The 26,593-nt window shown below is 43.8% G+C and overlaps 1 protein-coding gene across 1 annotated transcript in view; it reads right to left on the reverse strand.

Annotated features, from left to right (window-relative positions):
- Positions 1-1,545: 1,545 nt before the first annotated feature.
- The window catches only part of LOC112221454 (dysbindin), a 28,397-nt gene continuing 3,349 nt past the window's right edge, over positions 1,546-26,593 (reverse strand). The window contains exons 2-4 of the mRNA XM_024383597.1: positions 5,868-6,017; positions 5,182-5,325; positions 1,546-2,097 (exon numbers count right to left, since the gene is read on the reverse strand). Coding sequence (XP_024239365.1) covers positions 1,835-2,097; positions 5,182-5,325; positions 5,868-6,017 — 557 coding nt within the window. The 3' untranslated portion in view covers positions 1,546-1,834. The remainder of the gene's footprint in view (positions 2,098-5,181; positions 5,326-5,867; positions 6,018-26,593) is intronic.

A 26,593-nucleotide genomic window follows, 5' to 3' on the forward strand; every position in this document is an offset into this window, starting at 1 on the left:
ATGCATGCGCACACCCACACACACACCCAGGCACACACCCACCCACATACACACAAACTATTCCAGCTTGTTGATATACTCTAACACCCGAAAAACTGGCATAAACCACTTTGTGTGCCAAGTTTCTAGTGTCTACATATCCAACCCTCAACATTCAGCTCAATAGGAGGCTACAGGGAGGAAAGACGCCCTGTTTGTCCTCACAAGACTTGCTTCATGCATAGATAGGCATACAATTTTATCTGAAGTGCCAGGAAAAACACTGGAAATGATACACCTCATAGCAGATGATCAGAATTGTACAGAACATACAGTACATTTACAATGTGGCATGCATTTCATGGTACTCAGATGAGATGAGTATAACCAGACAACATGAGGCTGGGGACTGTGTGGCTCACTCCTGCTCTCTACTTTTCTTTTACAGTTAAAACATCAGTATGTACTGAATTAAAACGGTGGGAAATCTTACCTTGTGATGGCAGGTGTGGGTGCAGGATTTTGCTCCAACCAAGCAGAAACAAAAGTCTGGGTAAGGTTACGCCTCCCTAGTCTAGTAGCTAGTGTCGTGAATTTCCTGTAACTGGCTGGTATTGTCTGAATGAGACCAAGGCCTTTGTTTTACAAAGTAAAACAAGCTTACATTTTGGGCTCTGATGGGGTATGACAGTTGAGCTAAGCTCATGAGGCATTTATACGTTCTTCAAGAATCAATGGGTACATGTCATTAGCTCATAAGTAAAAAAATGTATGTAGCTACTGTAGATAACTGACTTAAAGATTTGAAATGGCCGTGGTCAAGGTGTCCTGAGCTGGAGGGAATAGCAATAGCAGAAACCAAAGAAGAGAATCCAGTATGCTAATGTAGACTAGTGCACGTGTGTGTGTGTTGACTGTGTTATGTTACTACATGTTGGATCCTCTGTCAACGGTCACATAAAGGGAGGTAAATACCTTGACTGAGAACAAATGAAACCAAACCGCTTGAGACTTCCCCTACTAACTGTTCCAAATCATGCAGCAAAGAGTCATGTTAGAATTCAGTGTTTATATAGCAGCATTAATGAATGGATAGGATTGGATCTAGAATTTAGTCTCACTAAAGTAGATGTGAGACAGACATCTATCTGGACATTCCTCCCTCAAACAATGATATTCTGTGTATGATAAATATGGAGAACACAATATTGGCACCTTAATAATGGTTGAACACAATACACATATATTGCTCTGAAGCAACAGAAGAAAAAACAGTGAACTGAGTGTTCCTTATAATAGTGCTAAGTAGACACAATGAGGAGTCATCAATAAGTAGTTTCATAGTTACGCAGAGAATCAATTCCCACTGGGCAAAAACTGGTTGCATCAATGTTGTTTCCACATAATTTCAACCAAAAAATGCAATCTGATGACAATGAATCAAATGTGGAAAACTGATTAGATTTGCAAAAAGTCTTCAACGTAAGGGAATTTAGTCTTTCTTTCACCCAACTTTTAACCTAAATCACATGACATGGTGATATTTTTTGTTTATTTCATGTTGAATTCACATTAGTTGACATTTCAACCAAATGTAAATAAACATTTGACGTTTAAATGGTGTCTGTGCCCAGTGGGTTGACCCATAACAACACACCAAAGAATAACAAGGGTTGTCCATGCTAGGGGTTTCCCACAAGGAATTCCAGGGGCGTCAGTAACATGTAAAGAGGAAGTGATGGTACTGTATATGTATGGATCTCCGAGTTAGTCTGTTTACCATCTCCTTGTTGTCATTGACAACAGTCAGAACAGCAAATGGCTTGTGTCTCTATGACAACGGAGCGGACAGGCCTCACTTCTCTTCATCTTCTTCCTCTGCCTCTTCATCTTTTGTTCGAGGCACGGAGGTCAGCAACATGGTGTCTGCGTGCACCTCCTCATCATCTGATTGGACCACATGGGTGTCGGTCCCGCCCCCGCTGGTGTCACTGGAACCGGAAGAGGTGGATGACATGCGAGATTTTGACCCCCGGCGAATGTCGCAAGTTGGCACACGCTCCCTGTAGACAACTTCTTTACTCTCGTCTTCCTCATCTTCCTCTTCATCGTCTACCTCTGGTGTGGGCCAGAGGAGCAGACAGAAGACATGAGTAGAAAATAATAGGAAAAGGAACAAACATCATGACACTGAGATTCAAGGCATAGAAATGATATGAAAAGACTAATTACCACTGAAAGGAATTTGTATCAATCCAGAGTCTTTGTTGGGATAATTTGAAATGCCACTTACAGTTACCATCCTTTCACAGTACCTCACCATTTTCTCAGTGTTTTGTAAACAACAGGATGTCGTCAGTCGCACTGCCATAACATTTGAGATGGAAGTTTTATGTTCTGTTGATACCATCTCTATTATTAAATCAAATGCAATAACAGACGGATGAAAAAATGGTAACACTTTATTTGGATAGTCCATCTGTAGATGTTCTACAAACTATCAACAACATTACGGCAGCTGGGCACCCCGACATGGACAGCTCCAAGTGGGGGTAATTAGGGGAAAGTGCCAACCAGGAGTGGAGGCCAAATAAAAGGAGGACTGTGGCACACCGCGAGGGAGAACGGGGAGAGATGACACCAAGCAAAAGTAGAGGAAGGACGGAGCCAAACCAAAGTGATTTTCTTTGTTATGTTTATTTTCTGTCCTAGTAAAGTTGTTTTTACTGACTAAAACCTCCCTGTCTCTGTGTCAATCTCTGCACGCTCAACCCACCACCCCACGGTTAACCACACTATCTACTAACCCTAGCCCTAGCCTTAACTCTAACCTTAACCTTTACCCTAGCACTTAATCTAAACCTTAACCTAACGGTAACCTTAGCAAGCAGCTGCTTATCAACAGATCGTCAGTTGCTTATAAACAGTTACTTATCAACAGACAGCATGACCATCTGTAGAGCAAATAAAGTGTGACCATATATCCCTTGATGATAAGTGGGGCAAACCACATGCTTTCAAGTGAACATTCCTCAACTGTTTGCAACTGTTGAGTTTTTAGTGGGTGTGATGGGTAAACCAGTTAATGACAGTAATATTGGCTATAATAGAGAAATACTGAGGTCTTTGTCTTCAGTATGTCAATGGTGTCTAACAAATAAAGCTGTTCCTTTCATACTGAGTTTTAGATATATATATATAAAACAAACCAAAAGGTTTGCACCGATTTCCTCCCTGAGTCTCTCGATACCCCTGATCCATCTCTCTCACCACAGTGATCTGATGCCAGGGTAAATAAAGCTGCTTCTGAAAACAGAATCCCTATTTTCCAAATGTCAGTTTGCATGAAAGACAAACACAACAACCTTTTCTGGGTGATGCAGACATTTCACACACACATAATACAAAAGCAGACTTCTATCTTTAGTTTCACATCTTAAATGTGATACTGCACCAATCAGATTGTGAAGTCTCTGTGGGTGAGGGTAGAGCAGCAGAGTTTTGTAAGAGGACAGGGATGAGTTGATAAACCTGTAGGGTCACAATGACAGGAGCAGGAAAACCAGAGAGATAATAAGGTTCCATCCAGAACCACTAGACCACCACTAGAACCTTCACTACAACAACTAGAACCACCACTGGAAGCACTAGAACCACCACTACAACCACTACAACCACCACCAAAACAATCACTAGAACCACCAGAACTACCACTAGAACCACTAGAACTATCACTAGAACCATCACTAGAACCACTAGAAGCACCACTATAACTACTAGTACTACCACTAGAACAACCACTAGAACCACCACCAGAACTACTAGAACCACCACTAGTACCAAGACTAGAACCACCACTAGAACCACCAGAACTAACACCAGAACCACTAGAACTACTAGAACCACCACTAGAACTACCACTAGAACCATCACTAGAACCACTAGAACTACCACTAGAGCCACTAGAACCACCACTAGAACTAGAATAACTACAACTAGAACCACTAGAACTACCACTAGAACCACTAGAACCACCACTAGAACCACTAGAACTACCACTAGAACCACTAGAACAACCACTAGAATCTCCACTGGAACCATGAGAACCACCACTAGAACCACCACTAGAACTACCGCTAGAACCACTAGAACCACCAGAACCACTAGATTAACCACTAGAGCCACCACTGGAATTGATAGGCCTTTGCACTCAAGTACAGAACAGTTCTACATTCTAGTTCAGAAGAGACTGGTAATTTTAGGAAGTGTGCGACCATCATCCTCCTATCTGAATTTTTTTAAACCATTTTTAAAAGAAGCATGAAACATGAAAACATGTATACTTTTTTGATGTACTAAATATCTTAAAACGTCTAACTGTAAGTCGCTCTGTAAAATAACTTCTACTAAGTGACTTAAATGTAAATGCATGTCACAAAAAAAAAGGTTTTGCAAGGTTGTCTCAACAGCACCTCATATACGGGAGGAGGGCAAAGTTTGTCCTCCAGCTCCATTGACTCCAGTTCAAACCCAGGGAGAAAGAACAGGTAACCAATCAGATCTCTTGCAGTAGCAAGTAATTTTTTATTTCCCATCCAATCAAATAATTGAATAATCTCACATGCTGTAGCGCACATGCTTGATTCAGAAGATCAATATAGGGAGAGAGATTTTTAATTCAGAGAAGAATACATAGACATTTTCAAGTTAGCTAAGCATACTGTAGCTAGCATGTTTCACAATGGAGTTATTCATTTCAAAAGGGTAAGACTGTGTTTTTAATTGTGCTGCTATTGTGCATACATGAGCTTGTTAGCTAGCTACTAGCTAGCTCTCGACTATGGCGTAACTTAGGGCTTGCTGATGCCAGACGTAAACAATGCACATTGGTGCTGCAATGTTATAGTGAGCGCAGGGAAATTACTAACAGCTTGATGAAAAATATGGTATTTTTTTCCCCAAAAATGTCCTCGATCCTCCTCAAATTCTAAGTATAAAGTCACTACTGCTTTTGTTCCTTTTTTATAATGACCTGATTTCCACTCTAGAATGGCTAATTGTACATTCCACTCTAGAAAGAAAATCTCTCCACATTTAAACCTTATTTTAAGAAACAAAGTGACCAATTATTATGGGTGCCCCCCCCTAAAAGCACACCTGGTAAGTTTGTTATTTATGGGGCTAGGAAGGTGGCATAATTACCTGGTAAAGGGGAGGCCAGTGGGCTGTTGTTGGCCCCAGAGTTGAGGAACACATCCAGAGCTTCCTGGTCAGAGATGTCCATGAGGTCCATCTGCTCCAGCATGTCCACGTTCACCTCCATAGAGGAGATACTGCCCATGGGAGCTGTATGGACAACACATCACACTCAGATACTGGCTGTATATTTACTACTTATCATTAAATCAATTATGTGCTGTTTATTTGGACTGTAATGTGCATTCTAATAAGTCCATAGATTACATAATAGAGGCTTATCCTTTGTGTACATGTTTAACTATTCTTGTGGGGACCAGAAGTCCCCACAAGAATAGTAAAATAACCAACATTTGACCAAATGGGACATTTTGTTGGTCCCCACAAGGTCAAATGCTATTTCTAAGGGGTTTAGGGTTAAGGTTATAATTAGGGTTAGGGTTAGGAACTAGGGTTAGTTTTATGGTTAGGGTTAGGAGCTAGGGTTAGGTTTATGGTTAAGGTTAGGTTTTTGGGTTTGGGTTAGGTGTTATGGAAAATAGGATTTTGAATGGGATTGAATTGTGTGTCCCCACAAGGTTAGCTGTACAAGACTGTCTGTGGGGTGTGTGTGTGTGTGGTTGTGAGTGTGCGGGTGTGGGTGTGGGTGTGTAGGTGTGTGTGTGTAGGTGTGCGTATTGAGCATCTCTCACGTTTCCTGCTGTCAATGTGCAGGTGAGCCGAGGACAGGAGGATGTCCATATCGTGCTGATACACCTCCTCAAAGAAGCGCTGTCTCTCCCTCAGCTTCAGATGCTGGGCTGAGTCATTGTCCAACACAATCTGAGAGTTGTCTGTCTCCACTAGCAATCAAAATATAACACATACAACCCAAATGTCAATCAAAATCCTCAACAGGTATGTGTTGTATAGGTTGACGTTTACATTGTCAGGCCAACAGAGGGCGGTAAAGCATCAACATTTTCAGCTTGGGACTACCTGAATGTATTGGATTGCATAGATATAAGTTTGAGAAAACCCATTTAAAACATGTGGGATATACTCAGGATGAGGAGACCAAAAACAATGAATTTCTTTGAACATGTAATAAAACATGTGCTATCACAGACTAGAACATGTTCCGGGATTCTTCCGATGATATTGAGGAATACACCACATCAGTCACTGGCTTTATCAATAAGTGCATTGAGGACGTTGTCCCCACAGTGACTGTACGTACATACCCCAACCAGAAGCCATGGATTACAGGCAACATTCACACTGAGCTAAAGGGTAGAGCTGCCGCTTACAAGGTGGGGGACTCTAACCCGGAAGCTTACAAGAAATCCCGCTATGATCTGCGACTAACCATCAAAAAGGCAAAGCGTCAATACAGGGATAAGATTGAATCATACTACACCGGCTCCGACGCTCGTCGGATGTGGCAGGGCTTGCAAACTATTACAGACTACAAAGGGACACGAGCCTACCAGATGAGCTAACTCACTTCTATGCTCGCTTCGAGGCAAGCAACACTGAGGCATGCATGAGAGCATCAGCTGTTCCGGACGACTGTGTGATCACGCTCTCCGTAGCCGACGTGAGTAAAACCTTTAAACATGTCAACATACTCAAGGCTGTGGGGCCAGACGGATTACCAGGACGTGTGCTCCGGGCATGTGCTGGCCAACTGGCCGGTGTCTTCACTGACATTTTCAACGTGTCCCTAATTGAGTCTGTAATACCTGTCACATTCGTTGAATGGAGTAGACCAAAGCTCAGCGTGGTGTGAATCCATTATTTTATTGAATGACGAAAAAACACGAACTCTTTAACAAAAACAAAAAAACAAACGTGACGCTATGACAACAAGTGCAGACACAGGCAACTACACATAGACAATAACCCACAAACCACAATACAGAACAGGCTACCTAAATATGGTTCCCAATCAGAGACAACGACAAACACCTGCCACTGATTGAGAACCATATCATGCCAAAACACATAGAAACAGACTAACTAGACATGCAACATAGAATGCCCACTCACATCACACCCTGACCAAACAAAACATAGAAACAAACAACTCAAATAATGGTCAGAGTGTGTCAATACCAACATGTTTCAAGCAGTCCACCATAGTCTCTGTGCCCAAGAACACAAAGGCAACCTGCCTAAATGACTACAGACCCTTAGTACTCACGTCCGTAGCCATGAATAGCTTTGAAAGACTGGTAATGGCTCACATCAACACCATTATCCCAGAAACCCTAGACCCACTCCAATTTGCATACCGCAGAAACAAATCCACAGATGATGCAATCTCTATTGCAATCTCTATGCAATCTCTAATCTCTATATCCACACTGCTCTTTCCCATCTGGACAAAAGGAACACCAATGTGAGAATGCTATTCATTGACGACAGCTCAGCGTTCAACACCATAGTACCCTCAAAGCTCATCACTAAGCTAAGGAATCTGGGACTAAACACCTCCCTCTGCAACTGGATCCTGGACTTCCTGATGGGCCGCCCCCAGGTGGTGAGGGTAGGTCGCAACACATCTGCCACGCTGATCCTCAACACTGGAGCTCCCCAGGGGTGCGTGCTCAGTCCCCTCCCGTACTCCCTGTTCACCCACGACTGCATGGCCAGGCACGACTCCAACACCATCATTAAGTTTGCAGACGACACAACAGTGGTAGGCCTGATCACCAACAACGACGAGACAGCCTATAGGGAGGAGGTCAGAGACCTCTGCTTGCCATCCAGGACCTCTACACCAGGCGGTGCCAGAGGACGGCCCTAAAAATTGTCAAAGACCCCAGCCACCACAGTCATAGACTGTTGTCTCTACTACCGCATGGCAAGCGGTCCCGGAGTGCCAAGTCTAGGACAAAAAGGCTTCTCAACTGTTTTTACCCCCAAGCCATAAGACTCATGAACAGGTAACCAAATGGTTACCCGGACTATTTGCATTGTGTTCCCCCCAAACCCCTCTTTTACGCTGCTGCTACTCTCTCTTTATCTTATATGCATAGTCACTTTAACTATACGTTCACGTACATACTACCTCAATAAGCCTGACTAAACGATGTCTGTATATAGCCTTGTTACTCTTATTTTCAAATGTCTTTTTACTGTTGTTTTATTTCTTTACTTACCTACACACACACACACACACACACACACACACACACACACACACCTTTTTTTGCACTATTGGTTAGAGCCTGTAAGTAAGCATTTCACTGTAAGGTCTACACCTGTTGTATTCGGTGCACATGACAAATAAACTTTGATTTGATTTATGCATTTATTTCGCGAAAGTAATTTATGCCATTTCACTGGAGCCATTCTGAAATCCAAAATGTGGGTAACAAATTGCAGTCTATTCCCAGGAGAAAGGGAGGACACATGTCCCCAGGCACACCTCCAGTCAGTCCTGTCTTGTCCTGGGCTAACCAGCTGGGGTTGTATAACTGTGTTATGTCCTCCTCAGCACACTCCAGTCACACTCCCACTGGGCTTAATGAGCTGACACTGTGACTCATGTCACCCCCTGTGTGTGTGACTGCGTGTGTGTGTGACCTTGTGTGTGTGTGGATGACTGCTTGTGTGTTTGTGTGTGTATGTGTGTGACTGCGTGTGCATGTGTGTGATCTTGTGTGTGTGACTGTGTGTGTGTGCATGACTGCATGTGTGTGTGCATGCAAATGACCTGACATTGGACTTGGCTGTGGATTCAGCTAAACATTTAAACACTAACTTCTGCCATCTGAGTGGCCATCCTTCTTCAGAGTTCTTATATGGTCTGTTTTCACGCTGTCAATCACAAGTGTCATCAATCAACACTCCTGATACTGAAGTTAGTAAGTTGTCACTCATTCCTTCTAGAAGCCTGTAATTCGCTCATTTGTTGGAGGCAGAGACCTTTTCTGACTCCAGTTTGTTAGACCATTTGTTGATATAGGGGATGTTACCATGGAGAAAAGATGCATTCAGCCTGTATATTTAATAAAAAAAGAGGTTGAGAATGTTTGCTGTATTTAACCATTTCTGTGAGGCCTCTCTGCTTTAGGAGGGAGGCTGAGAGTTATGTGTGTCTCATGCCATGCAGCCTGGATTGTGCCCTATGCAGAAGGACACGGGGTTGGAGACACCCACAAACCGAGGGGGGGGGGTCGCTCTAATAAGAGAGTCACACAGGAATACCACGGCAACTAAGAGCTAAGAGACGGTTGATGATGACTTGACTGTACAGCTTATGTAAACTACAGCGCCCTTAGCCACCGAACCCACGGATCTGTCAAAGAGGTCCCACACATATAGGCAAGCAGAAACACACACGGGTGTGCACATGCACGCTGCACACACACACACACACACACACACACACACACACACACACACAGAAACGTTGTTCTCCCACTCCCTGCATCTGTCTTAGTCCACTAATGACGTTTCAACATGTAGAAATATTAAATGAACTGGAATATCATCTAAACGTACCCTCATAATTTCTGTAAGTAGGCTGGCTCAGACAAGGTTCCACAGATAGATACTCACTAATCAGAGGCATCTGAATCTAATGTAATGAGTGATCATTTTTTTTCACCACCATTTTATTACGTTTGCAATTGCAACAAATAATCTGCTCAGACCCCAACCAAGGAACATCAAAAGTCGTGCTATAAATTCACAGACAACACAAAGATTCCTTGATGCCCTTCCAGACTCCCTCTGCCTACCCAAGGACGCCAGAGGACAAAAATCAGTTAACCACCTAACTGAGGATCTCAATTTAACCTTGCGCAATACCCTAGATGCAGTTGCACCCCTAAAAACTAAAAAAAATTCTCATAAGAAACTAGCTCCCTGGTACACAGAAAATACCCGAGCTCTGAAGCAAGCTTCCAGAAAATTGGAACGGAAATGGCGCCACACCAAACTGGAAGTCTTCCGACTAGCTTGGAAAGACAGTACCGTGCAGTACCGAAGAGCCCTTACTGCTGCTCGATCATCCTATTTTTCTAACTTAATTGAGGAAAATAAGAACAATCCGAAATTCCTTTTTGATACTGTCGCAAAGCTAACTAAAAAGCAGCATTCCCCAAGAGAGGATGACTTTCACTTTAGCAGTGATAAATTCATGAACTTCTTTGAGGAAAAGATTATGATTATTAGAAAGCAAATTACGGACTCTTCTTTAAACCTGCGTATTCCTCCAAACCTCAGTTGTCCTGAGTCTGCACAACTCTGCCAGGACCTAGGATCAAGAGAGACGCTCAAGTGTTTTAGTACTATATCTCTTGACACAATGATGAAAATAATCATGGCCTCTAAACCTTCAAGCTGCATACTGGACCCTATTCCAACTAAACTACTGAAAGAGCTGCTTCCTGTGCTTGGCCCTCCTATGTTGAACATAATAAACGGCTCTCTATCCACTGGATGTGTACCAAACTCACTAAAAGTGGCAGTAATAAAGCCTCTCTTGAAAAAGCCAAACCTTGACCCAGAAAATATAAAAAACTATCGGCCTATATCGAATCTTCCATTCCTCTCAAAAATGTTAGAGAAGGCTGTTGCTCAGCAACTCACTGCCTTCCTGAAGACAAACAATGTATACAAAATGCTTCAGTCTGGTTTTAGACCCCATCATAGCACTGAGACGGCACTTGTGAAGGTGGTAAATGACATTTTAATGGCATCGGACCGAGGCTCTGCATCTGTCCTCGTGCTCCTAGACCTTAGTGCCGCTTTTGATACCATCGATCACCACATTCTTTTGGAGAGATTGGAAACCCAAATTGGTCTACACGGACAAGTTCTGGCCTGGTTTAGATCTTATCTGTCGGAAAGATATCAGTTTGTCTCTGTGAATGGTTTGTCCTCTGACAAATCAACTGTAAATTTCGGTGTTCCTCAAGGTTCCGTTTTAGGACCACTATTGTTCTCACTATATATTTTACCTCTTGGGGATGTTATTCGAAAACATAATGTAAACTTTCACTGCTATGCGGATGACACACAGCTGTACATTTCAATGAAACATGGTGAAGCCCCAAAATTGCCCTCGCTAGAAGCATGTGTTTCAGACATAAGGAAGTGGATGGCTGCAAACTTTCTACTATTAAACTCGGACAAAACAGAGATGCTTGTTCTAGGTCCCAAGAAACAAAGAGATATTCTGTTGAATCTGACAATTAATCTTAATGGTTGTACAGTCGTCTCAAATAAAACTGTGAAGGACCTCGGCGTTACTCTGGACCCTGATCTATCTTTTGAAGAACATATCAAGACCATTTCAAGGACATCTTTTTTTCCATCTACGTAACATTGCAAAAATCAGAAACTTTCTGTTCAAAAATGATGCAGAAAAATTAATCCATGCTTTTGTCACTTCTAGGTTAGACTACTGCAATGCTCTATTTTCCGGCTACCCGGATAAAGCACTAAATAAACTTCAGTTAGTGCTAAATACGGCTGCTAGAATCCTGACTAGAACCAAAAAATTTGATCATATTACTCCAGTGCTAGCCTCTCTACACTGGCTTCCTGTCAAAGCAAGGGCTGATTTCAAGGTTTTACTGCTAACCTACAAAGCATTACATGGGCTTGCTCCTACCTATCTCTCTGATTTGGTCCTGCCGTACATACCTACACGTACGCTACGGTCACAAGACGCAGGCCTCCTAATTGTCCCTAGAATTTCTAAGCAAACAGCTGGAGGCAGGGCTTTCTCCTATAGAGCTCCATTTTTATGGAACGGTCTGCCTACCCATGTCAGAGACGCAAACTCGGTCTCAACCTTTAAGTCTTTACTGAAGACTCATCTCTTCAGTGGGTCATATGATTGAGTGTAGTCTGGCTCAGGAGTGGGAAGGTGAACGGAAAGGCTCTGGAGCAACGAACCGCCCTTGCTGTCTCTGCCTGGCCGGTTCCCCTCTTTCCACTGGGATTCTCTGCCTCTAACCCTATTACAGGGGCTGGGTCACTGGCTTACTGGGGCTCTCTCATGCCGTCCCTGGAGGGGGTGCGTCACCTGAGTGGGTTGATTCACTGTTGTGGTCATCCTGTCTGGGTTGGCGCCCCCCTTGGGTTGTGCCGTGGCGGAGATCTTTGTGGGCTATACTCAGCCTTGTCTCAGGATGGTAAGTTGGTGGTTGAAGATATCCCTCTAGTGGTGTGGGGGCTGTGCTTTGGCAAAGTGGGTGGGGTTATATCCTTCCTGTTTGGTCCTGTCCGGGGTGACCTCGGATGGGGCCACAGTGTCTCCTGACCCCTCCTGTCTCAGCCTCCAGTATTTATGCTGCAGTAGTTTATGTGTCGGGGGGCTGGGGTCAGTTTGTTATATCTGGAGTACTTCTCCTGTCCTATTCGGTGTCCTGTGTGAATCTAAGTGTGCGTTCTCTAATTCTCTCCTTCTCTCTTTCTTTCTCTTTCTCGGAGGACCTGAGCCCTAGGACCTGAGCTCCAGGACTACCTGACATGATGACTCCTTGCTGTCCCCAGTCCACCTGGCCATGCTGCTGTTCCAGTTTCAACTGACCTGAGCCCTAGGACCATGCCCCAGGACTACCTGACATGATGACTCCTTGCTGTCCCCAGTCCACCTGGCCATGCTGCTGCTCCAGTTTCAACTTCCACCTGACTGTGCTGCTGCTCCAGTTTCAACTGTTCTGCCTTATTATTATTCGACCATGCTGGTCATTTATGAACATTTGAACATCTTGGCCATGTTCTGTTATAATCTCCACCCGGCACAGCCAGAAGAGGACTGGCCACCCCACATAGCCTGGTTCCTCTCTAGGTTTCTTCCTAGGTTTTGGCCTTTCTAGGGAGTTTTTCCTAGCCACCGTGCTTCTACACCTGCATTGCTTGCTGTTTGGGGTTTTAGGCTGGGTTTCTGTACAGCACTTTGAGATATCAGCTGATGTACAAAGGGCTATATAAATAAATTTGATTTGATTTGATTTGATTTGATCATTGTATAATGAGCGTGGTATAATAATGATGCATTCTCCATTCATCTCTAAGTGGGCAACTTCAAAGACTGGGCTTGATGTTCAGGGCCAGTTCAGTCAAGTGCAATGAGACTGAGTCAGACACTGAGTATGGGAGTTCATTGTTCAACTTGCCATTAGTGATTATGTATATGTCAAGACTCATCAGCCATGTAGAAGTAGTTGGGAAACTGGTGTAAAGTATGTAAGTTTGGTAACACTTTAGTTAACATCCAGCGTCATAACACGTTATGACATGGTCATAACCTGTTATAATATGATCATAACACTGTCATGACACGGTCATAACCTGTTATAATATGATCATAACACTGTCATGACACGGTCATAACCTGTTATAATATGATCATAACACTGTCATGACACGGTCATAACCTGTTATAATATGATCATAACACTGTCATGACACGGTCGTAACCTGTTATAATATGATCAGAACACTGTCATGACACGGTCATAATCTGTTATAATATGATCATAACACTGTCATGACACATATATTTAAACCTGTTGTGACATATATTGCGTTAGTTTATGGCTGGTTGTGACAACAACACTATAGTGTAAAAACCCACAAAACCTATCACACAAGGCAAAACATTCCATTACACCATAGCCTACTTTTCAACAGTCTGTTTATGCTGTTTAACATTTTGTTAATCATCATTGTTATTGCTCACACATTGTTCAGACATGCACCTACCCCAATGCTCTGTTGATGACAGGAATGACTGGAATGAATGCAGATGATGACTGGAATGAATGCAGGAGCAGATTTCAGGAACAAGAGAAGACACCCTCTTTTTGACTGATGACTGACATAATGGCATGTACGTGATAGGCCTATCTGGCTTATATGATTATGATGGCCATAATGCTTCTTGACAATGTCATAAAGTGCTTTTTCTTAGTCTAAGTAAAGTGACACATGACGGTCATAATGCTTCATGACAGTGTCATAAAGTGTATTTTGACATTGAAATTGTACGTCTTTCCATGTCCCGAGGACGTCGGGAAATGCCTTCAAAACCGGCCAATGGGGACAACAGTGAGTAATATTACCATCAATTGGGCTTGAATGTGACTGTGAGACCCCTGCTGCATCTGTGTCCTGATATATGCCATGCACCTCTGACACACTGTCTTATGCAACTGTCCAAAATAATAAGCCAATGCATGGTTATACAATAATGCGACAAAAGAACACATAAGTCCCAGTGGCTTTTCTTCAGAGCACTCAAAATTTCCACTGGGTAAGAGCTTCTGTTGACTGTTGAGTTTGGGTGCTCACATAAACCAAATATGAATTTAATGGAGGTTCCCATTCTCATTTGGTGATTGTGTCATGTTATTACTTTTATCCCACAAACTGTACTTATTAAATGAATGCATTTTCATGGTTACATGTTTTTCTTAATCTGCAGAGACCAGATGGTGAGGTCAGAATACTGCAGCCAGGCCAGAGTTCTGTCAGTGGGTGTTCTGTGACTAACACATAGTTAAACACTCAGTTACAGTAGCTGTTGCATAGACATGATACATGTAAATCCATATAGTCTGTACCCATCACACAGTATCTATAAGTGTACATATTCACATATTCAATCAATCCCTATCCCAGTCTGCTGTCCCCACATGCATCAAGATGGCCACCATTGTTCCTGTTCCCAAGAAAGCTAAAGTAGCTGAACTAAATGACTATCATCCCGTTGCAGTCACTTCTGTCATCATGAAGTGCTTTGAGAGACTAGTAAGGGTCATATCACCTCCACCCTACCTGACACCCTAGACCCACTCCAATTTGCTTACCGCCCCAATAGGTCCACTGGCGATGCAATCGCCATCACACTGCACACTGCCCTGTCCCGTCTGGACAAGAGGAATATCTATGTAAGAATGCTGTTCATTAACTACAGCTCAGCATTTTATTTTATTTTTTATTTTTTCATCTTTATTTAACCAGGTAGGCAAGTTGAGAACACCTTTATTTAACCAGGTAGGCAAGTTGAGAACAAGTTCTCATTTACAATTGCGACCTGGCCAAGTTAAAGCAAATCAGTGCAACACATACAACAACCCAGAGTTACACACGGAGTAAAACAAACATACAGTCAATAATACAGAAGAAAAATAAGTCTATATACAATGTGACCAAATGAGGTGAGATAATGGAGGTAAAGGCAAAAAAAGGCCATGGTGGCGAAGTAAATACAATATAGCAAGTAAAACACTTGAATGGTAGATTTGCAGTGGAAGAATGTGCAAAGTCATTGAAAAGTGAAAGACTAAAGTTACATACATGGGATGCTTTAGTGAATTTCAGAATGTCTGGAATAGAAAAGGCAGAAATAAAACAATTCAATAAACAGTCGCAGCCAGTCATCCAAAACATAGCCCTATGCAGTCGTTAAATTCCTATAGAAGGTGGCAAAGGCTGAGGATGTGTGTTCAACAGGCAGCCAAGGGAGCCAAATAAATAAATACAGTAGGTGGAGAGGTAGTTGTTTGGGCTAAATTATAGATGGGCTATGTACAGGTGCAGTAATCTGTGAGCTGCTCTGACAGCTGGTGCTTAAAGCAAGTGAGGGAGATAAGTGTTTCCAGTTTCAGAGATTTTTGTAGTTCGTTCCAGTCATGGCAGCAGAGAACTGGAAGGAGAGGCGGCCAAAGGAAGAATTGGTTTGAGAGATAGAGAGAGTGACCAGAGAGATATACCTCACCGGCAACGGTGAGAAACTTGTTTTTAGAGAGGTGGATTTTTAAAAGTAGAAGTTCAAATTGTTTGGGTACAGACCTGGATAGTAGGACAGAACTCTGTAGGCTATCTCCATCGCTAACTATAACGTTGTCCGCCAAGATAGAACTGACAAAGTGGGTGGTGATGCAATCTACTGCAAAGATAGCCTGCAGAGTTTTGTATTACTATCCAAGTCTGTACCCAAACAATTTGAGCTTCTACTTCTAAAAATTCACCTTTCCAGAAACAAGTCTCTCACTGTTGCCGCTTGCTATAGACCTCCCTCTGCCCCCAGCTGTGCCCTCGATACCATATGTGAATTGATTGCCCCCCCATCTATCTTCTGAGCTCGTTACTAGGTGACCTAAACTGGGACATGCTTAACACCCCGGCCATCCTACAATCTAAGATTGATGCCCTCAATCTCACACAAATGATCAATGAACCTACCAGGTACAACCCCAAATCAGTAAACACGGGCACCCTCATAGATGTCATCCTAACTAACTCACCCTCCAAATACACCTCTGTTGTTTTCAATCAAGATCTCAGCGATCACTGCCTTATTGCCTGCATCCGTAATGGGTCTGCGACCAAACGACCACCCCTCATCACTGTCAAACGCTCCCTGAAACACTTCTGCGAGCAGGCCTTTCTAATCGACCTGGCCGGGGTATCCTGGAATGACATTGACCTCATCCAGTCAGTAGATGATGCCTTCTTTAAAAGTGCCTTCCTCACCATCTTAAATAAGCATGCCCCTCTCAGAAAATGTAGAACTAGGAATAGATATAGTCCTTGGTTCACTCCAGACCTGTCTGCCCTTGACCAGCACAAAAACTTCCTATGGCGTTCTGCATTAGCATCGAATAGCCCCCGTGATATGCAACTTTTCAGGGAAGTTAGGAACAAATATACACAGGCAGTTAGAAAAGCTAAGGCAAGCTTTTTCAAACAGAAATTTGCATCCTGTAGTACTAACTCTGGGACACTGTTAAGTCCATGGAGAATAAGAGCACCTCCTCCCAGCTGCCCACTGCTCTGAGGCTAGGAAAAACTGTCACCACGGATAAATCCACTATAATTGAGAATTTCAATAAGCATTTCTCTACGGCTGGCCATGCTTTCCACATGGCTACCCCTACCCCGGTAAACTGCCCGGCAATCTCCACAGCAACCCGCCAAAGCCCCCACCATTTCTCCTTTACCCAAATTCAGATAGCTGATGTTCTGAAAGAGCTGCAAAATCTGGACCCCTACAAATCAGCCGAGCTAGACAATCTGGACCCTCTCTTTCTAAAATTATCTGCCGAAATTGTTGCAACCCCTATTACTAGCCTGTTCAACGCTCTTTCGTATCGTCTGAGATTCCCAAAGATTGGAAAGTTGCCACGGTCATCCCCCTCTACAAAGGGGGTGACACTCTAGACCCAAACTGCTACAGACCTATATCTATCCTACCCTGTCCCACCATACCTTCTCCGCTATGCAATCTAGTTTCAGAGCTGGTCATGGGTGCACCTCAGCCACGCTCAAGGTTCTAACGACATCATAACCGCCATCGATAAGAGACATTACTGTGCAGCAGTATTCATCGACCTGGCCAAGGCTTTCGACTCTGTCAATCACAACATTCTTATTGGCAGACTCGACAGCCTTGGTTTCTCAAATGATTGCCTCGTCTGGTTGAGTTCAGTGTGTCAAATCGGAGGGCCTGTTATCCGGACCTCTGACAGTCTCTATGGGTGTGCCGCAGGGTTCAATTCTCGGGCCGACTCTCTTTTCTGTATACATCAATGATGTTGCTCTTGCTGCTGGTGATTCTCTGATCCACCTCTACGCAGACGACACCATTCCGTATACTTCTGGCCCCTCCTTGGACACTGTGTTAACTAACCTCCAGACGAACTTCAATGCCACACAACTCTCCTTCTGTGGCCTCCAACTGCTCTTAAATGCAAGTAAAACTAAATTCATGCTATTCAATCGATCACTGCCCGCACCTGCTCGCCCATCCAGCATCACTACTCTGGACGGCTCTGACTTAGAATACGTGGACAACTACAAATACCTGGGTGTCTGGTTAGACTGTAAACTCTCCTTCCAGACTCACATTAAGCATCTCCAATCCAAAATTAAATCTAGAATCGGCTTCCTATATCCCAACAAAGCATCCTTCACTCATGCTGCCAAACATACCCTTGTAAAACTGACCATCCTATCGATCCTCGACTTCAGTGATGTCATCTATAAAATAGCCTCCAACACTCTACTCAACAAACTGGATGCAGTCTATCACAGTGCCATCTGTTTTGTCAACAAAGCCCCATACACTACCCACCATTGCGACCTGTATGCTCTCGTTGGCTGGCCCTCGCTTCATACTCGTCGCCAAACCCACTGGCTACAGGTTATCTACAAGTCTCTGCTTGGTAAAGCCCCGCCTTATCTCAGCTCACTGGTCACCATAGTAGCACCCACTCGTAGCACGCACTCCAGCAGGTATATCTCACTGGTCACCCCCAAAGCCAATTCCTCCTTTGGTCGTCTTTCCTTCCAGTTCTCTGCTGCCCATGACTGGAACGAATTGCAAAAGTCTCTGAAGCTGGAGACTCACATCTCCCTCACTAGCTTTAAGCACCAGCTGTCAGAGCAGCTTACAGATCACTGCACCTGTACATAGCCCATCTGTAAAAATCCCATCTACCTACCTCATCCCCATATTGGTATTTATTTATTTATTTTGGTCCTTTGCACCCCAGTATCTCTACCTGCACATTCATCTTCTGCCGATCTACCATTCCAGTATTTAATTGCTGTATTGTAATTACTTCACCACCATGGCCTATTTATTTCCTTAACTTACCTCATTTGCACTCACTGTATATCGACCTTTTGTTTTCTTTTGTTCTACTGTATTTTGATTATATGTGTTATATGTTTTGTTTATTCCATGTGTAACTCTGTGTTGTTGTATGTGTTGAATTGCTATGCTTTATCTTGGCCAGGTCACAGTTGCAAATGAGAACTTGTTCTCAACTAGCCTACCTGGTTAAATAAAGGTGGGGGAAAAAATTATCTTTGCAGTAGGTTGCAACACCGCCCCCTTTGGCCATTCTATCTTGTCTGAAAATGTTTTAGTTAGGGATGGAGATTTCAGAATTTTTGGTGGCCTTCCTAAGCCAGGATTCAGACATAGCTAGAACATCCGGGTTGGCAGAGTGTGCTAAAGCAGTGAATAAAACAAACTTAGGGAGGAGGCTTCTAATGTTAACATGCATGAAACCAAGGCTATTACGGTTACAGAAGTCATCAAAAGAGAGCGCCTGGGGAATAGGAGTGGAGCTAGGCACTGAAGGGCCTGGATCCACCTCTACATCACCAGAGGAACATTGGTCGTCTAGAACGTCCAGAACAGAGAGTAAAAGGAGGTTTCTGGGGGCAATAAAATAGCTTCAAGGTATTTAAAAATTAAAAATAAATGTTTTACCTTTATTTAACTACGCAAGTCAGTTAAGAACAAATTCTTATTTTCAATGATGGCCTAGGAACAGTGGGTTAACTGCCTGTTCAGACAAAGGTACAGACAAAGGTATGGTAGGATGTTAATACAGTGGAGGTAAACCTAGGTATTGAGTGATGATGAGAGAGATATTGTCTCTAGAAACATCATTGAAACCAGGTGATGTCATCGCGGCAGCGTAGCCTAGTGGTTAGAGCGTTGGACCGGAAGGTTGCAAGTTCAAACCCCTGAGCTGACAAGGTACAAATCTGTCGTTCTGCCCCTGAACAGGCAGTTAACCCACTGTTCCTAGGCCGTCATTGAAAATAAGAATTTGTTCTTAACTGACTTGCCTAGTTAAATAATGCTTGTCTATGCATTATGTCAGTGACAGACGGCTTGTCTATGCATTATGTCAGTGACAGAGGGCTTGTCTATGCATTATGTCAGTGACAGAGGGCTTGTCTATGCATTATGTCAGTGACGGAGGGCTTGTCTATGCATTATGTCAGTGACAGAGGGCTTGTCTATGCATTATGTCAGTGACAGAGGGCTTGTCTATGCATTATGTCAGTGACAGAGGGCTTGTCTATGCATTATGTCAGTGACAGAGGGCTTGTCTATGCATTATGTCAGTGACAGAGGGCTTGTCTATGCATTATGTCAGTGACGGAGGGCTTGTCTATGCATTATGTCAGTGACGGAGGGCTTGTCTATGCATTATGTCAGTGACGGAGGGCTTGTCTATGCATTATGTCAGTGACAGAGGGCTTGTCTATGCATTATGTGCCAGACGTGTCCCCCTGCTTAAGCCAGTACATGTCCAGGCCCGTCTGAAGTTTGCTAGAGAGCATTTGGATGATCCAGAATAAGATTGGGAGAATGTCATATGGTCAGATGAAACCGAAATATAACTTTTTGGTAAAAACTCAACTCGTCGTGTTTGGAGGACAAAGAATGCTGAGTTGCATCCAAAGAACACCATACCTACTGTGAAGCATGGGGGTGGAAACATCATGCTTTGGGGCTGTTTTTCTGCAAAGGGACCAGGATGACTGATCCGTGTAAAGGAAAGAATGAATGGCGCCATGTATCGTGTGATTTTGAGTGAAAACCTCCTTCCATCAGCAAGGGCATTGAAGATGAAACGTGGCTGGGTCTTTCAGCATGACAATGATCCCAAACACACCACCCGGGCAACAAAGGAGTGGCTTCGTAAGAAGCATTTCAAGGTCCTGGAGTGGCCTAGCCAGTCTCCAGATCTCAACCCCATAGAAAATCTTTGGAGTGAGTTGAATGTCCGTGTTGCCCAGCAACAGCCCCAAAACATCACTGCTCTAGAGGAGATCTGCATGGAGGAATGGGCCATAAAAAAATCCTACAAGGTGATTTTCCTTATTTTGTCTGTCATAGTTGAAGTGTACCTATGACGAAAATTACAGGCCTCTCTCATCCTTTTAAGTGAGAGAACTTGCACAATTGGTGGCTGACTAAATACTTTTTTGCCCCACTGTATATACTGTATTCTATACCACTCCATCTCACCTATGCCGCACGGCCATCGCTCATCCATATATTTATATGTACATATTGTTATTCGTCCCTTTACATTGTGTGTATAAGGTAGACGAATTTGTAAATTACTTGATCGATATTACTGCATTGTCGGAACTAGAAGCACAAGCATTTCACTACACTCACATTAATACCTGCTAACCATGTGTATGTGACCAATACAATTTGATGTGATTAGATTTTGTATGACATTACTGGTCATGAAATAGTAACGTCTAAGACCACAGCAACATAGAATAATGTCACTAGCAGCAAGGCCAGCAGTCTTAACGTAGTTCTGGCTCTGATGGCAAAACAATAGCCAGCAGCAGATCTGCAGTCTGATAGCAGAGCTCTCTCTCTTTCTCTCCCTCTCTCTGCCTTCCCCCCCCTTTCCCTCCCTCCCTTCCCTCCCTCCCTCCCTCCCTCCCTCCCTCCCTCCCTCCCTCCCTCCCTCCCTCCCTCCCTCCCTCCCTCCCTTCCTCCATCTCTCTCTCTCTCTCTCTCTTTCTTCCCACTCTCTTTCTCTCCCTCTATCTCTCTCTCCCTCTCTCTGTCTTCCCCCTCTCTCTTTCTCTCCATCTATCTCTCTCTATCTCCCTCTCTCTGTCTTCCCCCTCTCCCCCCTCTCCTGCTCTATCTCTTTCCACAGACCAATGTATGACCAACACATACTGGCAAGGACCTGTTCAGTGACTACAGCAGGTCAAAGACACTTTTCTGTGTTAGCCTCCTCTCCAGACAAGGACCTGTTCAGTGACTAGAGCATGTCAAAGACACTTTTCTGTGTTAGCCTCCTCTCCAGACAAGGACCTGTTCAGTGACTAGAGCATGTCAAAGACACTTTTCTGTGTTAGCCTCCTCTCCAGACAAGGACCTGTTCAGTGACTACAGCATGTCAAAGACACTTTTCTGTGTTAGCCTCCTCTCCAGACAAGGACCTGTTCAGTGACTAGAGCATGTCAAAGACACTTTTCTGTGTTAGCCTCCTCTCCAGACAAGCTATCATCCTATGATACGACTTTGGGACATAACATCACAGAACGCCTCAACTGCTTGTACAGGCCAGAGTAGTAGGCCATTACCCCAACTTAAGCCATCCGCAGAGCTGGCATTGATTTGATCCAATGAGTTACTCTCCGCCATTCCACAATACTTCTGATCCATAGCAAGACCTCTGCCACCTCCAGTCCTCTTCCTTCTGTCTCACCTCATACGGGTCCATAATTACCTTAAAGCCCTCCGTCACTGACATAATGCATAGACAAGCCCTCTGTCACTGACATAATGCATAGACAAGCCCTCCATCACTGACATAATGCATAGACAAGCCCTCCGTCACTGACATAATGCATAGACAAGCCCTCTGTCACTGACATAATGCATAGACAAGCCCTCCGTCACTGACATAATGCATAGACAAGCCCTCCGTCACTGACATAATGCATAGACAAGCCCTCCGTTACTGACATAATGCATAGACAAGCCCTCCGTCACTGACATAATGCATAGACAAGCCCTCCGTCACTGACATAATGCATAGACAATCCCTCCGTCACTCACATAATGCATAGACAAGCCCTCCGTCACTGACATAATGCATAGACAAGCCCTCCGTCACTGACATAATGCATAGACAAGCCCTCCGTCACTGACATAATGCATAGACAAGCCCTCCGTCACTGACATAATGCATAGACAAGCCCTCCGTCACTGACATAATGCATAGACAAGCCCTCCGTCACTGACATAATGCATAGACAAGCCCTCTGTCACTGACATAATGCATAGACAAGCCCTCTGTCACTGACATAATGCATAGACAAGCCCTCTGTCACTGACATAATGCATAGACAAGCCCTCCGTCACTGACATAATGCATAGACAAGCCCTCTGTCACTGACATAATGCATAGACAAGCCCTCCGTCACTGACATAATGCATAGACAAGCCCTCTAGGTTTTACAGTGATCCATTTTTTCGACCCATTTTTTTTGTTTTACCTTTATTTAACTAGGCAAGTCAGTTCAGAACAAATTCTTATTCAATGTTATATTCACTGAGTGTACAAAATATTAAGAACAGATTCCTAATATTGAGTAGGGGCATGGACTCAAGGATGGATACAAGGTATCGAAAGCCTTCCACAGGGATGCTGGCCCATGCTGACTCCAATGCTTCCCACAGTTAAGTCAAGTTGATTGGATGTCCTTTGGGTGGTGGACCCATACACATGCTGTGTGTTCGTGTGTGTGTGTGTGTGTGTGTGTGTGTGTGTGTGTGTGTGTGTGTGTGTGTGTGTGTGTGTGTGTGTGTGTGTGTGTGTGTGTGTGTGTGTGTGTGTGTGTGTGTGTGTGTGTGTGTGTGTGTGTGTGTGTGCGCGCGTGCATGTCAGTAAAATAAAAGTGACAGTGATGTTACGCAACCCAAGTGTCTGTGCCTTAGTGTACTTTATGTCTGATGTTTTTGTCCTTCATTGTAAAGGCTTTCAGCTGTGAGCTGTGTTTGAGTGTTTACCCCAATAGCACTCAGGCAAACACATGATTTCATGTATTTTAATGCCATTGTGTATATCGAGGTCAACCAAAAGAAGACTAGAAAGTCAGTAATTTTTTATATTTACAGTTTTACAATGTTATATACACTGAGTGTACAAAACAGGTATCAAAAGCTTTCCACAGGGACGCTGGCCCATGTTGACTGCAATGCTTCCCACAGATAAGTCAAGTTGGCTGGCTGTCCTTTGGGTGGTGGACAGTTCTTAATACACACTGGAAACTGTTGAGCATGAAAAACCTAGCATCGTTGCAGTTTTTCACACAAACAGGTGCTCCTGGCACCTACTACCAAATCCTGTTCAAAGGCACTTAAATATTTTATCTTGCTCATTCACCCTCTAAATGGAAAAAAATACACAATCCATGTCTCAATTCTCTCCTCCCCTTCATCTATACTGACTGAAGTGGATTTAAAAGGTGACATCAATAAGGAATCATAGCTTTCATCTGAATTCACCTGGTCAGTTTATGTCATGGAAAGAGCAGGTATCCGCAATGTTTTGTACACTGAGTGTATTTATCGTTATTTCATTACAGAAGATCATCTATTTAACATAAAGAACCAAGTGAAACTGAATAGGACCAAGTAGAACTGAATAGGACCAAGTAGAACTGAATAGGATACAACCAAAAACCCTGAGGCAAGCTACACAATGAAAGACTTTGATTTGCTGCACGAACTCTGCGGGTCAAAAAGCTAATAGGTTTGCTTTAGAGATGCATCCATTTTCCTCTCCATTTTCCTGTGTAGCAGATTAATCTCTCCAAGAATTTCTCCCCAGCATGTAGAGGAGAGGGCGAAGAGGCAGAGAGAGAAGAGAGGGGGATGAGGGGGGAGGTAGTGGTTAAAGGGGCCGGGGGAGTGTGGAGACTGACTGGGGGAGCTGGACCACATGATTATCCCTCATCCCCATGGTTACCCATCCGTGATCTGACCTTTCTCTTCTCTTTTCTTCTCTTCTCTTCCTCTTCCTCTCTGTAGGCTTCCCGTGCCCAGGTCTGGGCTTGTCTCCCTGACCATATCTTGTGAGGGCCAAGCAGTAGCAAACTATGTATGTGTGTGTGTGTGTGTGTGTGTGTGTGTGTGTGTGTGTGTGTGTGTGTGTGTGTGTGTGTGTGTGTGTGTGTGTGTGTGTGTGTGTGTGTGTGTGTGTGTGTGTGTGTGTGTGTGTGTGTGTGTGTGTGTGTGTGTGTGTGTGTGTGTGTGTGTGTGTGTGTGTGTGAGTGTGTGAGTTTGAGAGAGAGTAAGAGAAAGAGAGGGAGAGAGAGAGTAGAGATTTTCTGGCTCACACCCAATCCTCTCCCCTCGGGGGTGCAGTGATAGTCTACCCCACCTCTTTACAGTTTCTAGCTGACCTATCTCTCATTATTACTGCCATTATTTACAGACCCAATCCCTCTCTCTCTCTCTCCCTCTCCCCTCAGTAGTCTGAATAGGGATACATGATTGCTCACTGCAGCACCACAATAGCCTGTTAACTATTCCTTCACACGGTCGTATCATTAGCACAACACTCAACACAACACAGTAGAGTAGAGCGATAATGGTCACAGCGCAACTTTTGTCCTTCCCCCAACCACCATCACCCTTAGGGCAATTCAAATACACCCTCCTCCCGCCCTAAGCCAAATCAAATCAAATCAAATTTTATTTGTCACATACACATGGTTAGCAGATGTTAATGCGAGTGTAGCGAAATGCTTGTGCTTCTAGTTCCGACAGTGCAGTAATAACCAACAAGTAATCTAACTAACAATTCCAAAACTACTGTCTTATACACAGTGTAAGGGGATAAAGAATATGTACATAAGGATATATGAATGAGTGATGGTACAGAGCAGCAATGGCAAGATACAGTAGATGGTATCGAGTACAGTATATACATATGAGATGAGTATGTAAACAAAGTGGCATAGTTAAAGTGGCTAGTGACACATGTATTACATAAGGATGCAGTCGATGATATAGAGTACAGTATATACGTATGCATATGAGATGAATAATGTAGGGTAAGTAACATTATATAAGGTAGCATTGTTTAAAGTGGCTAGTGATATATTTACATCATTTCCCATCAATTCCCATTACTAAAGTGGCTGGGGTTGAGTCAGTGTCAGTGTCAGTGTGTTGGCAGCAGCCACTCAATGTTAGTGGTGGCTGTTTAACAGTCTGATGGCCTTGAGATAGAAGCTGTTTTTCAGTCTCTCGGTCCCAGCTTTGATGCACCTGTACTGACCTCGCCTTCTGTGGGTGGTTGATGTCCTTGATGATCTTTATGGCCTTCCTGTAACATCGGGTGGTGTAGGTGTCCTGGAGGGCAGGTAGTTTGCCCCCGGTGATGCGTTGTGCAGACCTCACTACCCTCTGGAGAGCCTTACGGTTGAGGGCGGAGCAGTTGCCGTACCAGGCGGTGATACAGCCCGCCAGGATGCTCTCGATTGTGCATCTGTAGAAGTTTGTGAGTGCTTTTGGTGACAAGCCGAATTTCTTCAGCCTCCTGAGGTTGAAGAGGCGCTGCTGCGCCTTCTTCACAATGCTGTCTGTGTGAGTGGACCATTATGTGAGACACATATATCATGGGGCTATGAAGACCTGTCAGTATACATTCAGGGTTAGTGGTAATAGAGTACTGGATGAGATCGGTTATCCATCTTCCTTCTAGCTAATCTCTCTGTCCATCTCTCTGATTCTTCCATTTCTCTTCTCCCTTAGTCAGAAGAGGGAGGTCCACTCTATGTCCATGGGCTAATCCTGTAGGCCTGTATTCCCAGAGCCATTAAAGCACTTCAGTGAGGGGTAAATGTTTGACCTTCATCCCTTCCCAAGGCTGCACATTTAGTTCAATCAGAGCAGGTCTCTAACTCGGTCTCCATAACCTTCACAGACACTTAGAATAGAGATGCTAAACCTCCAGAGATGAAACGGTCTGGTGCCAAATAACCTCACACATACCCCCATTCCCAGCCCAACACTCAAACACATTTCAAACACATCTTAGGTTTTGTTAGCTAACATTTAGCTTATTGCAAATTATATCACTTAGGCCTATTGGCA

This window comes from Oncorhynchus tshawytscha, linkage group LG22, assembly GCF_018296145.1.
Source record: "Oncorhynchus tshawytscha isolate Ot180627B linkage group LG22, Otsh_v2.0, whole genome shotgun sequence".
NCBI classification, from domain to species: Eukaryota; Metazoa; Chordata; class Actinopteri; order Salmoniformes; family Salmonidae; genus Oncorhynchus; species Oncorhynchus tshawytscha.